Below are 12955 nucleotides of genomic sequence, written 5' to 3'. Positions count from 1 at the left end.
CAATCTCTTTTAGTTACTTTTTTTTTTTCAGTAGTATTCAGGGACCTGCAGACTTCACCAGAATAACATATCCTTATGAGTAGCATCAGAAAGAAATATAGTAGATAATGATCAAAGCATCACTTAATATATTGCCGACGATAAGCTTTCCAAGGCTAAAAACTAGATCTCACAATCCACTGATAAAAGCCTGAAACTCCAGACAGGCTTTTCAGATCCTTTTTTTTTTTTAATAACAAAGTTTTATATTCATAAGCAATGCCAGATCATAACTCTATAAGCATGTTTTGGAAAATAAACTTGACTAGATATGACTCTGAGCAACTTGACCTAACTCTGAAGCTGGCTCTGCTTTGAGCAAGGAATTGGATCTCCAAAAGTCTCTTGCAAGCTGAATTTTTCTGCAGTTCTAAGGAACAAGAGCTACGGCAAGCCACAGAATGAAGAAATTGGATTTCCCTACAGAGCTTTGAGCCTTATGGCTGGATGCTCTGCTCTGGGGTGGAAGGGCTGCAGGTTCCTTCCTCAGCAGATTGTCCTATGTCTCCAAAGACCAAGCTCAAACTACAGCCTTTCCCTCAAATGGCCACTAACAGGCTCTCTCTACTCAATATGACTGCCTATTTTCATGAACCCTAAAGGAACTTAATACCTTCATAAGCACTGCCCTGATCACTTCCGTAGAAACCTGCCAAAACTGACAACATTTTTCAAATGATATTAGTGAGGTCAAGACAGACATGCAGCATCATCACATACATTACATTTTCTTGTGAAAAAGGTGGCCAGGGTGGAGGGAGGAAGGATTTATACTCTCTAAGTGGCAGAGTCCAGGGAATTCTCTTGCTCTTACCAAAATGAGAAAAGGATTTTTTTGGACCGGCTGGGAGCAAAATAGAACTCCGTCAGTATATAGTTACACCTACGCTTTCCTTTCTCTGAAAGGGAAAGAAATCCTATTGTAGAGTGGCCAGCAATAGTAATAGCAGAAACAGGTTTCCTCTGCCACATGACGAGACACGAAGAGCCCTCAGAAAAGAGGGCAGTGGGCCGGGCAAGTTATCCTTAATTCTGTCCCCCAGACGTACACCGCTTCTCCTGCATGCAGAAGGGCAAGTTCCCGCATCCTCTCCTGCGGCCAACTCTCTCGGAAGAACGAAGCCATGTCCCCAGCTCTCTTTCCAATGTAACTCTTCGAAGAGCATCACAGAGAACCTCCAACAGAAAGGGAGGAACCAGGACTTTTCTCATCCTTTAGCACATTCAGTCTCTCATCACCTGGCACAAACAGCTTGAAACAAGCACACACCAACACTTTGTGCTGTCTACCAACCTCCCTCTGAGTTTTGCAATCACTTTTTACATCTGCTTCTGCTGTCAGTGCAGAATCGGACAGCCACGAGCCTCCTAGAGGAAATAATATAGTGCAAACCTGACCTGGTTCCTTTGCGCTATCTTTTGCCCTTTCTTCCAACGGAGAACGGGCTTGAGAGCAGGCAGTTCCTTTTCCTCTTTTCCACTTTCTATCACATGTTCTCCAAGGTTGTACGCTGCTTCAAATACAATTGGAGATATCACATCTTTGACTCTTTTCTGTAAAATAAAATGAATATAAAATTTACCTGTGACAGTCTTGTTTAAGCAGATTTTTATATACATAACAAGGTCAGCAAGAAGTTGTATCACAACACTGCAGAGAGGAAGTAGGCTTCTCCATGCCTCTCATTTTTCTTGGTGCCAAACAGGAATAAGAACATTATACTAAAACAAGTCAGAAGATCAAAAAAACAAAAGTCAGCAGAAAAATAGGTATTCTTCTGGGACCGTTCCTGGTTCCACTAAAGTCATTGGCACATTTGCTACAGCTGTAAAAACAAATATTTTTCAATAAAACCAAAACATTTTCTTAAAAGATATAATAAATTAGGGTGTGTTATCATTACTGCTGCAAAATTTGGAAACAAAGAGTAAATCTTCATCTGTGGGGCTTCTAAATCCTAGACTTAGGCTGAGGTCACTTCTGGTTAGCTCCACCCATTAAAAAAAGAAAACTCTATCTTGCTCAGGTTTATTCGCAGTATCAATGAAATGCATGAACGGCTAAAGGTACTGCTGCTGTGGCTATAAAACAAAATTGAAAACATACGGGGGAAGAAAAGTCGTCTTCCGGCACGAAGGACCCCATTAGTACATAGCCTTCCTATATTAACGGCGTCCTTCCTGAAACCAAAATTTGTAACTCTCCCTACCATCGGGGCAGTGACACTTCCAGGAATTACAGCAAGTGTTTCAGTTTCTTTAGCTTCTACGTTCTAGGCTTCATTATAAAAAAAAATCTCCCAGACATATTAAATTGGGCCCCATTATTTGATTAGTGGAGTGAATCTTTATTATTGATTATCTTTTCTTGTTGTTTGAGCTCAAGCCACAAAACTCATACCATTTGCCACAACACACAAAACCTGAGGCTCTTTTTCTGTGAAAGGATAAACTGCTAATTGCACTCTGTTCTGTCTAGACTTCCAAATGCCAATTTACCAGGAAAAAAAAAAAAAAAAAGATATGGTGAACGTGCTACCTTTCCAGGGGCAAGCATTGCCTTTTAATTTTAGCTTCTTAAAATATTTCATGTGAATTCAACACAGAAAATTGAGGTGATAAATACCTTAAATAACCATGACAAATCTTCAAATGGTCCAACTCCTCAACTTTGACTTGCAACCTAAATTATTCTTAGCAGTGTCCTCTGAACACAGCCTACCAAGCACAAGTAATTTTAAAGCAACACCATTTAAATAGCATCTTCCAGACGTGGAAGAGCTGTGTACTAACTGGTCTTCCAATGACCCTGTTTGATCTGTCTCAAGGCAAACATTTTCCCTCTGTTAATCCTTTGACTAGACACAGACCTCTCCTGAAACCGGACTAAGGCTAATTCACAAATCATCAGGTGAGACTGGGGAATAACACCAGAGACTAGGTTAGATGATGTTTAACCCTCCTCTACTCTCATGCATCCAGCTAGCTCCTGACTTCCTTATCCTGTTACCAAACTCTGCCAGTCCCCTATATCCAGTGGAAGCCTGATCTACCTAAAGTTCAGACTCTGGGTTGTCTGGAGTGGTGGGTACCACCATGGTCTCAGAAACAAATACCAATCGCCTCCAGAGACAGCAGAAGTAGTGACACACAGAAGTTGGACAGCTACGTGACCCTGTTCCCATCGCCTAAAAAGCACACCAGTCCTCTCAAGGGAAGAGAGCAGGATGACTTCATGCCCTTCAACAATCCCACCCCAAGGGGTAGGGATTGGACCATACCAAACTTACAAAATAACAATAGTAAAACTCACAGAAGTTATTAATTCCTCCCTCACAGAAAATCATGTGTAATAACTTAAATGAGGATTTTATTAGCATGCGAGAGCACTATATATATATATATATATATATATATATATATATATGCAGAAACAAGACTATAAAAACCTATGCCATAAAGCAACAGCGTAACACAATAAATCATCAGGCAAATCACCACCTAATCCAACTGTATGCAACCAACTCTGCGAGCACTGAGCAATTAAAAGTGTAAGCAGCTGATTTAATTAAAATCCACCTATAGTTTTTCTAGCTCTGTTACTACTGTATGGCAAGAATATGTGCTTAATGACTTCTCAGTGTTTTAGTATGATCTTGCAAGGTTCAGCCTAATGTCCTTTTAAGTCAAAAGACAACTTTCCCATTGACTTCAATGAATGTTGGAGTGTGCCCGTATTGTTCACTGGTGCCTCTTTCTGCTTTATTTTGGTGCTAAAATTGTGACTTCCAGCAGCTAGATTAATTACATGTGTGGATATTCCCCCACCACAACCCTGGGGAAATGTATTTCACATACCCACTTGGCTTTAATTAAGGATGAAAGTATGAATGCTACCCAGTTATTAATTTTGCCACATGTTCAGTCCCTTCTGCTCCCAGCCCTGCAAACACAGAAAAGCCACTCTGTGGGACTTTTCTTCAGTAAGACAGAGACAAGACATTTCTGTTTTAGAGGCACATCTCAGACTTTCTAGAATGTAAGCACATAACAAGAATACTAAATATTTACCCAAATGAAATTTGGAAAATGATTTTTTTTTATGTTGGAAATTCACCCAATTTCTTTCTTGTACAATCTACCAAACCTACTACCTCTAGTTTCTCAACCATTTACTGATGATACAGCCTACATATTTAAGTGCTTCTGGTATCTAAAAGGGAGCTCAAAGGTTGCAATGGCAGTCAGGTTTGACAGAAGCACTCAAATATCCTTCAAATCAAAGAGACTACTTTTGTGGCTTTTTACATCAATTATATGGCCCTAATTAAGTAGATTTTGATGGAGGAAATAAGTTCCACAAGCAGCTTTTATGTATATCTACCATTTTTCACCTTGACACTTCTATACTGCAGAAGTGTCTAAGGTTAGAGATGCATCTGCATAATGAAAAAGCATTTCTGGCACATCATAGCACACAGACAGCATGGCCTCATTAATCAAAAAGTGTTCTGGAGGACATCACGTAAGTGAAACATCCAAGGGGTTCATATTATCAACAGAAACAACTAGGTAACAAGGATTCAGTGAGTAGTAATTACAAACAACACACAGCCACAGAATACATGACAAAAAGCTAGCCTATGTAGTTTTCTTCTTCTTACAAGCAATTTCTCTCTATTCTTTCCCCCCCCCCCCCCCTTGACCAGGTTTCATTCTGGATATAAGAAACTTTTCTGATAAGACCTTTGTGGAAATCTATATGCTCCAGTCTCAGTAAATTACCCTTCTAACAGCATAGCTTTCTGCAATGGAAACAGCCCTAGTCTGTTAGGTCCTTAGCGTGGACCTTTTATCTTTCCCTGTGAGGCACGTTGCATGACGTCATTCTGATTTGAAGAAAAAGGTGCTTTGGAATAAGCAAGTTGGGCATTTTTCGATGGTATTACAGGGTGCACCCTCCTTAGTATCTAGCACACACAAGGTCAATGCAAAGCCAAAGACATCCAAAATCTTAAAAGAGCAGTGTCGCTTTTCAGAGCATCTAAGAAAGCAACAGGATGCTTAAAGAGTTTCAAAAGACACTCTGGTCTTGAAAGCTTATCCTAATAGAGAGTATGCTTGCCATTTCCTGTCCCGAAACAATCATCTCAAAAAAATACGTATTTTTCCAATGCTGTGGTAGAAGCTGGGCACAGCCATAGATTTCTTTCTTTTTGTTTTCTGGCTTATTGGGGGGGGGGGGGCTAGTGAGCCTCTGTTAGATTTACGGGGGCATTTCTGTTTGGCTTTAGAAGCTTTAAAAGCTCTTAAGAAACTGAAAAGGAGTCACAGAGCCCTGGTCAAATACTGAAGCTAAGGTTCTGAACATTATTTCTAATTCCCTCCCTAAGACAGAGTGCGACCCTTCTAAGAAACCACTTTCTGCGCTTTTCCCCAGCGTAGGCTCAGACACATCATGACAAGATAAATATGGGGCACGGATTGCAAGGCATACCGCCTTCTCCAAGTTTCACTTCGGGCTACCAAGAGCATGCATACATCACAAACTCAGGCAAGTTTGGAGGGGGTTTATTCAAGGAAAAGGATTTACTCTCACAGTAAGGTAACTCTCATGGTGTGAGCAGCTGTGAAAGGAGCACCTATCACTAGCTGTCTTTTGGCTCGTTGCCACAACACAGCGAAGAGACCATGCCTGAGCCCAATCAATCACCACATCTAATCTACTTTCTTGGGCAAGATCCAAGTCTCCAGCAGTGTCTCTGGAGAGTGCCAAACTCCATCTTTAATTATGGCCAATGGGCTGAGAAATAAATTGAGATGTAAATAATCCCTTCAATCTACAACAACAGTCCAGCAGGAAGAAAATTATAAAACGTGGGCCTTTTTGAGCAACAAAATATCAGTGACTATGAAGTCATTTTCACTATCACTGAGCAAAGAAACAGACGCAACTATCAGCACTACTGCCATGCCTGCCCCTTGCTTCTTTTCCTCACTCATGTCTTTCTGGAGTTTTCTCCTATTTCCCTTTGTGAATTTTCTATGCTCTGCCAGCCCTTTTCTCTACTATCCCTGGCTTGATCTTGAGAGCAACCTCTGTATAATTTCACAGCTTTTTATCAAATCCAATAAGGCTGTTAAGTATTTCTGAGAATTAAGCTTTGTTTAGTTCGATGACTAAGAATGAATTCGAGAACTTAGCTTTTAAAACACTCTGCTTGAAAATTTTGGTCTAAATATATTTATTTCAAGTTTTAAACAAGCACTAATAATAGACTATAGGCATTTTTACAAGCTTAAATACAGACAAAATAAATGTGACAACCCAAGTTTAATAGATAATGTATTAATGCAGTAAAATGTATAAAGCCATCATGTTAATTGCTTAGCCAGCACAACACTTTAATCAGTTTACAGGTCATTACCACCTTAAGTTCTACACTCAGTGCCTACAGATAAACAATTCCTTGCTCAATGATACCAAAAATGACTTACACCTCCTCTGGCCTTCAAAGCCCAAAGCCAGCACTTCCACATTTTATCATATCAAGTATCATCTGTAGATTTTAATAAAGGTATATTATGGCTTACAAATCAATAAGACTGCAATGCATGACTTTAAAATACATTAACTTCTCCCACCATCTCAGTCTCCCTCCCTAAACTGTGAGTCATCTAGGACAGAAGACTTAAGTGTCACACAATTCAGTAAAAAGCACCACTGAGACAGATGGACTTTAAACTGGAAGACAGATCTGCATCCATTTCAGAGGAATGGATGCATACATCACCTGCAAATGAGTAACCGAGAACTCAGCTTACATGCCCTTTTCCTTGCAAAATTATTATAGAGAAGTCCGACTTTTGATCCCTCAGTGGCAAATCCCAGTGTTACGGCCAAGTTACTACTTTCAGCCTTCTACTAATCCCTGCACCAGAACAACCACCTCTGCCCTCAGGAGACCCTTTTTCCAACATGCATTTACTTTCATAGGGACATTCTAGAACTTGTAACAATTTATTTCAGATTGTTGTAATTCCAGCACTGATATCTCCCACTGCAAGGGCAGACAAAATATGGCTATGTCAAAATCCTCTAGAAAAGATTTAGTTTCCATTCTGCACATGAACTATATATTTGTATAATATTCATTAGGCATTACTTCATTTCAAGGAGGAAAAAAATAACAGCAAACTCTGTTTCAGAGATGAGGCAGAACTAGAAGTCTGCTTTGGTTGGCAAAAGCTCATTTGCAAGATTATTGGCAATTTTTTTTGTGAAATTAATAGCATATGAAGGCAATCAAAGGCCTAATGTTTCAATAATACATGCTTCTGTTTTCTTTCAAGATCTAGTGACAGCTGCAATTCAACAAGTAGGCGAATACCCTTTGTTGCTAGACTTCAAACATCACACGGCTTCCGAAGAATCCCGAAGTTGAGAGCAGAAAAGAAGAGCAAAGGATTTGTAGGGTGCCGCATACTCCAGCATCATTCAGAGTTACTGTCTGAAAGAAACGGAGTATTTCCTTTGCCTCTTCCCAGGTGTGTTAATCTGGTGCATAACTGCTCCCTCCAGGTGGGCAGCCCCTTCTCTCAAACACTGATAACAGGAAAGGCATTGCAGGAAAGAAAAAGGCAGGTCCTGGTAGACCTTTGTGCTAGAAAAACGCCAGGCACCCAGGAGCCCACGTGCTGGCGAGGACAGCCCAGGGCAGCGAGGGAAGAGCTCCAGGTCCAAACCTGGCTGAGTACGGTCTCGTTCGGCATTTAAGTCAGTCTGCTGACCACGTCCACGCCTGGTTTTCCACTATCAGCTTGCTGGTGACACACAAGCGATTGCTATCAATAGCGTGAGTTTTCCCCGTCACGGGCTACAAAGACTTAGCACTAACATATTACTGATAATCCTTCAACAATGATCAGTGAGAAGAGAAGCCACTAAATGCCATCTAAATGAAACATAATTTATTAGTTACTTAGCTCAGACCTTGATTTTACAGCTCAATACTGAAAAATACATGATAACACTATGGTTTCAAATAGCCCCTTTTTTCCATGTTCTATCTATAAATTTGATTGTTAGGTCTTTTATGGAGACTAACTTTTTAAACTATGTTTTTATCATCCATTCTTTTGCCTCTTTATAGTTCACTTTTAGCCTTTTATAGTTTATAGGGTTTTTAAAATTTGTTCTTTAAAAAGAACAGAATAAAGAAAATTCTTCAGTATCTAAAACCACATTATTCCTTTCTGAACAAAATACCACTCAGATGTGAAGCTTTACAGGGTACCAGGCTGGCTACAAGTGATCCCTGCAACATGCGACTGCAGTACTGACAGCACCGAGACTCACACAATTAGAAAAGCCTGAGAGCAGAAGAGTATTTGTGAAATGCAGAATTAAACTTAGGTGAAAAAAGAGAATCCAAGAAGGAACAATGGAGTAACAATTTTTTTTTCTTTTTTCTTTTTTTTTTTTTCTTTTCAATTTTTATTCTCTTTCTGAAAGCATGATGTATTTCAGCAGGGAATTAAATGCTAAACTGAGACAGTAATTAGGATCCAGACTCTTCCTGCACACATGTAATACTATCATATACTTGTATTTTCTGCTGGTGTTACCGCATTTTATATTCTGCTGATATGAGATTTTATCAAAACTAAGCTTTAAAGAGATTTCCTTTAATAATGTCTTAAAATGCACCAGGCCCAGAATTTGAGTTAATCCAACAACCTGTCCCTCTATATACAGAATTTCCCTCCAAATTCGAGAGGTCTGTCTGGATGTATCTGTTAGAGGAGAAGGAGTTTAAGATCCTTGGCCCCTGGGCCTCAGGGTGTCCAGGGTATGTTATAAATTCAGGATGTCCATGCTGGTGTTGGGGTGTTGGTCAAAACAGCACAGCAACATTAGCATTTATATACTGCATTTTGCTTACTCAGTCTCTCACTTTCTGCTTGTATACATATATCTAGGAATAAAACCAGCTGTGCACACGTGTCATCCAACAAACTTTCAGTGCAAAATCTAACACACAAGCTGTCCTCAGAGCCAGGGGCTGGTGTCCAGGACTGGCCTTCCCAGCCGATTCCCAAAACTACAGCCCCAGGGGGCCAGGAGTCATCACCACTTGCTTGGATGGTGGCTCACATCAGAGGTGCAGAGCAGACACCCAAGTGCTTGTTAGCAGGTGCTTGTAGGCATCATGTGAACAAATCTCTGCCTGAACTCAGACTGCTTCTCCTACACAGCAGGATGTAAACCACTGATCTGCTACATAACGGCAAGCAGCCCTCTCTCCTTCTGTCCTCCTCTCCCCAGATGGATTTTTCTTCTGTTTTTGAAAGAAAGGGTGGAAGCACCTTCACAAGAAGCATCCCAAGAGGCAATGGCCAAGTAACTGAAAGGCTTTTCCCAGAAGCTGTGCTGCTGATGTAGATGCTCCAGAGTGGGCTAGGCAGTAAGACGTGCTCCTGTCCTCAATGCTTCCCACAGCCTATCAGCTTCCCATCAAGTCTCTGGCTGTAAATGTCTACTCTCTTTTCAAGGGTGCCTACCAATTTTTAATCTGTGTAAGTACCTAATACAAGTTTATGTGAATTAAGACATGATCCATATCCCTTCTTGGCTCTGGGTCCTATTACACATTTCATCTGATGCGCTCGTAAAAGATCTCTCTCTCATATCTAGCAGGTCACTTGGAGGTACCATACTATCAGTAGGTCAAACATCTATGGACTGAATGAGATTATCCTGCTGCATTCCCTAGATTTGCAGCTTGAAAAAATCCCGGGTCTGTACTGCTCAGCAGATGTCCAGATGTTCCCTTATCTCTAACCCTGATCTCTCAAATGATCAGGTAGCTGAACATCTCCTGCGAGCTGAGAGAGTGGGGGAGTAGGACGGAAGATCTAGATGGTTATGAAATATCACAATAGCAGTAAGCCAGAAATATGTTGACTGATGCTTCATTTTAAGGTACTAGATTTGAATGCCTGCCAATATGGTTTTATAATCCCCTGTGTCAAAAAGCCTTTCATCACTACAGCTTTACTAGAAACACATGTATGGAACAAATGCAAATGTCCTACTTGAGCTCAACATCATAAATAAAACAGTGAAATAAAAAAAAAAGGCAGCATTTTGTCACGATTGAAAGCAAGTAGAATCATCTTCAGTAAGAGAGGACAGATAGAGATGAAAGACGGTTATCATCGACATTTTTACTGACAGTATTTTAGCTCTGTTGAGCAGAGCTGATAGGAATAGTCCTATCAGGAAGTCCTGTAGAGAAAGCAATACACTATCTGCCTGCTTGCCTGAGTGCATTTGAGAGTGAAAGGTTGAGTGCGTAAGAACGGTGTTAATTTACTTGCAGTGACATACTATTAAGATAAGAACAGTTTACTTAACAAATCTGGAGGTATTTACACACAAAAATATCAATTCTTCTTTCAGTCACGGGAGAAAGGATAGCTCTCACAACACGGGACAGGGAGGAGTATTGGAAAGATACAATCTAGATCTGTTCTTCCATTATTCAATGGAGAAGATAGTATTTATTAGTGTAACCCTCTTGAGGGTAGAATTTAAAATCAATACAGGTAAAAGGAAAACATGTTACAATTGTCTGTTTTGCCACACGAATTTAAAAACCTCAGTAATGCTCTACCGTGAAGCCCGTATGGTTAATATCAGAATTCACACTTCTTGCCATAGATGCCCAGTAGACCAGCTCAGCAAAAAAAAAAATGTATTTTCCCTGACTTTGAAGTATTACCTGTCATGTAATTTTCTTCTCTTCTTTCATCCTACATGGATGATATTACACTCTGCTTAAAAGGGTAAGTCAAGAGAAGGAACTTTGGGAAAACTCAATGTTTTGAGTTTTGTGAAGAGCAAGAAAAAATATATTTGAACAATTTAGCAGATCAGAAAACAATTTTCCATTCAAGACATTCATGTATAAAAAGATATGTTAGCCTAAAATACTTCTGCAAGCCTATAGCCAAATTCACTTATGCGACCCTCCCCTTTTCTCAGCACAGAGTCTCATGGTCTTTTGTGCCAATCCAAACACCTGCACATTTTACAGTTAGTAAGATTACAGTTACTAGTGACAATGCCTAAAGATAGTGGAAGTGAAAAAGAAAAAGAAAAAGAAAATAAATAAAACCCCTAAAACATTAAAATGGTAACTAATAAAAATGAATAGTCCTGCTAACTATTTTGCTGTAGGGTGTTTAATAATAAATACACTACAGGCGGAAATAAGTGCAATGGGAAGCCCCAGAATTGTACAATCATGGACTAATCTAGATTGGAAGGGACTTTGGTCATGTGGTCAATTACCCCTGAAAAGCACGGCCAATTTAAAGTTAGACCAGTTTGCTCAGGATCCGGTCCAGTCGGCTTTTGAGTATTTCCAAAGACAGATTTTGCAACTGGTCTTGCCACCTTGTTCCAGTTTGCATATCCTCCTTGTGAAGAATTTTTTCCTTATGTCTAATTGGAATTTCACTTGCTGCAGCTTGCGGGCATTGCTTCTTATCCTTCCTCTGAGAAAAGTCTAGCACTGTCTTCCCTGTAACCAGCTATGAGGTAGCTGAAGATGGTAACAACATCTCCCTAAGCTCTTCTTCCCGAGATCCTCATTCCTTCCACCCCGAGATCTTCTTCCAGCTAAACAAGCTCAGCTCTCTCAGCCTCTCCTGTTACGCCATGAGCTCCAGCCCTCTGACCATCTTGGTGGCCCTCCACTGGACTTGCTCCAGCATGGCAATGTCTGTCATACTAAGGGGCCCAAAACCTGAGACAATGCTCTGCATGTGCTCTCAAGTGCTGCACAGAGAGGAGAATAATCACCTCCCTTGATAAGCTGCTACACTCTTATGAATGCAGCCTGGTACACGGTTGGACTTCTTCACTGCAGGGGTACTTCAGTAACTCATCAACCCAGTGTCCATCAGGACTCCTTCAGACAGGTCCTCCTCTGCAGAGCTGCTTCTTAGCTGGTCCCATCCTATGCTGTTGCAGGTGTTATTCCTCCCTAATTGCCTGTGCTGCACTTCCTGAGGGCTTCTGTCAGCCCATTTCTGCATCCTGTTTAGGTCCCACTGAAGAGCAGCCCAGTCCTCCAGCATCTCAACTACTCTCCTCAATTTGGCATCTCTACAAACTTGTGGAGGGTGCTTTCTGTTCCATCATCCAGATTGTTAAAGACAGCATCAAACAGTCCTAGTTCCAGAACGGACCCTGGAGAAAAACCACTATTAACAGTGGGATTTGAACCACTGTCCGCTGCTGCCCTTTGAGACCTATGGTCCAGCCAATTTTCCAGAGACATTGTGTTTCACCTATTCAAAGCCTCTCTCTCCAGCTTACCTAAAATGAAATTATGGGAGAAGGTGTGCCTGGAAATGGCTTCCACACAGAACAGGGTACTTCAAGGAGGATAACATGGTGTTATCAGAATCCTAGGTAAATGACCCACTGCTATAGTATAGCATTAAAAAAAAAAATACAGCCACACTTGTGTCTGTCTGATCTCTTCACTAATAGGACTGCGCAAAATCTGTAGCCTTAGTTTTTACACAGTATGAAATCAGCTACAGAAGTTTTGTTGTGTAGTCTTCATGGATAGGGTAACTCTCATACTGTTGGTATTTCAGACCTGGATCTGGGGCATATCATTACAGGAGACTGTTTCCTATAGCATTACTCTCTCCTCTTCTTCAATAGAATAAATCCAAATTAATTTTTTAATTACAAAGTGAAATCTTAAATTGTTCCAAAATAAAACTCCCTGATATTTTTCATTTTCATCTGGGAAAGTCTTTTCTCAGGAATTCTCAAAGAAATCTGCATATTTCTCTAAATGTTTTCACTCTGACAAAAATAGCATATTTT

The 12955-nt window shown here is 40.5% G+C and overlaps 1 protein-coding gene across 1 annotated transcript in view; it reads right to left on the bottom strand.

Moving 5' to 3' along the window:
* ITGA9 (integrin subunit alpha 9) overlaps positions 1–12955 on the bottom strand; it is a 218778-nt gene that overhangs the window by 101397 nt on the left and 104426 nt on the right. The window contains exon 16 of the mRNA XM_062567896.1: positions 1438–1593. Coding sequence (XP_062423880.1) covers positions 1438–1593 — 156 coding nt within the window. The remainder of the gene's footprint in view (positions 1–1437; positions 1594–12955) is intronic.

This window comes from Rhea pennata, chromosome 2, assembly GCF_028389875.1.
Source record: "Rhea pennata isolate bPtePen1 chromosome 2, bPtePen1.pri, whole genome shotgun sequence".
NCBI lineage: Eukaryota > Metazoa > Chordata > Aves > Rheiformes > Rheidae > Rhea > Rhea pennata.
The sequence above is the reverse complement of the archived record's forward strand: the minus strand, read 5'-3'. Positions and strand labels throughout refer to the sequence as shown.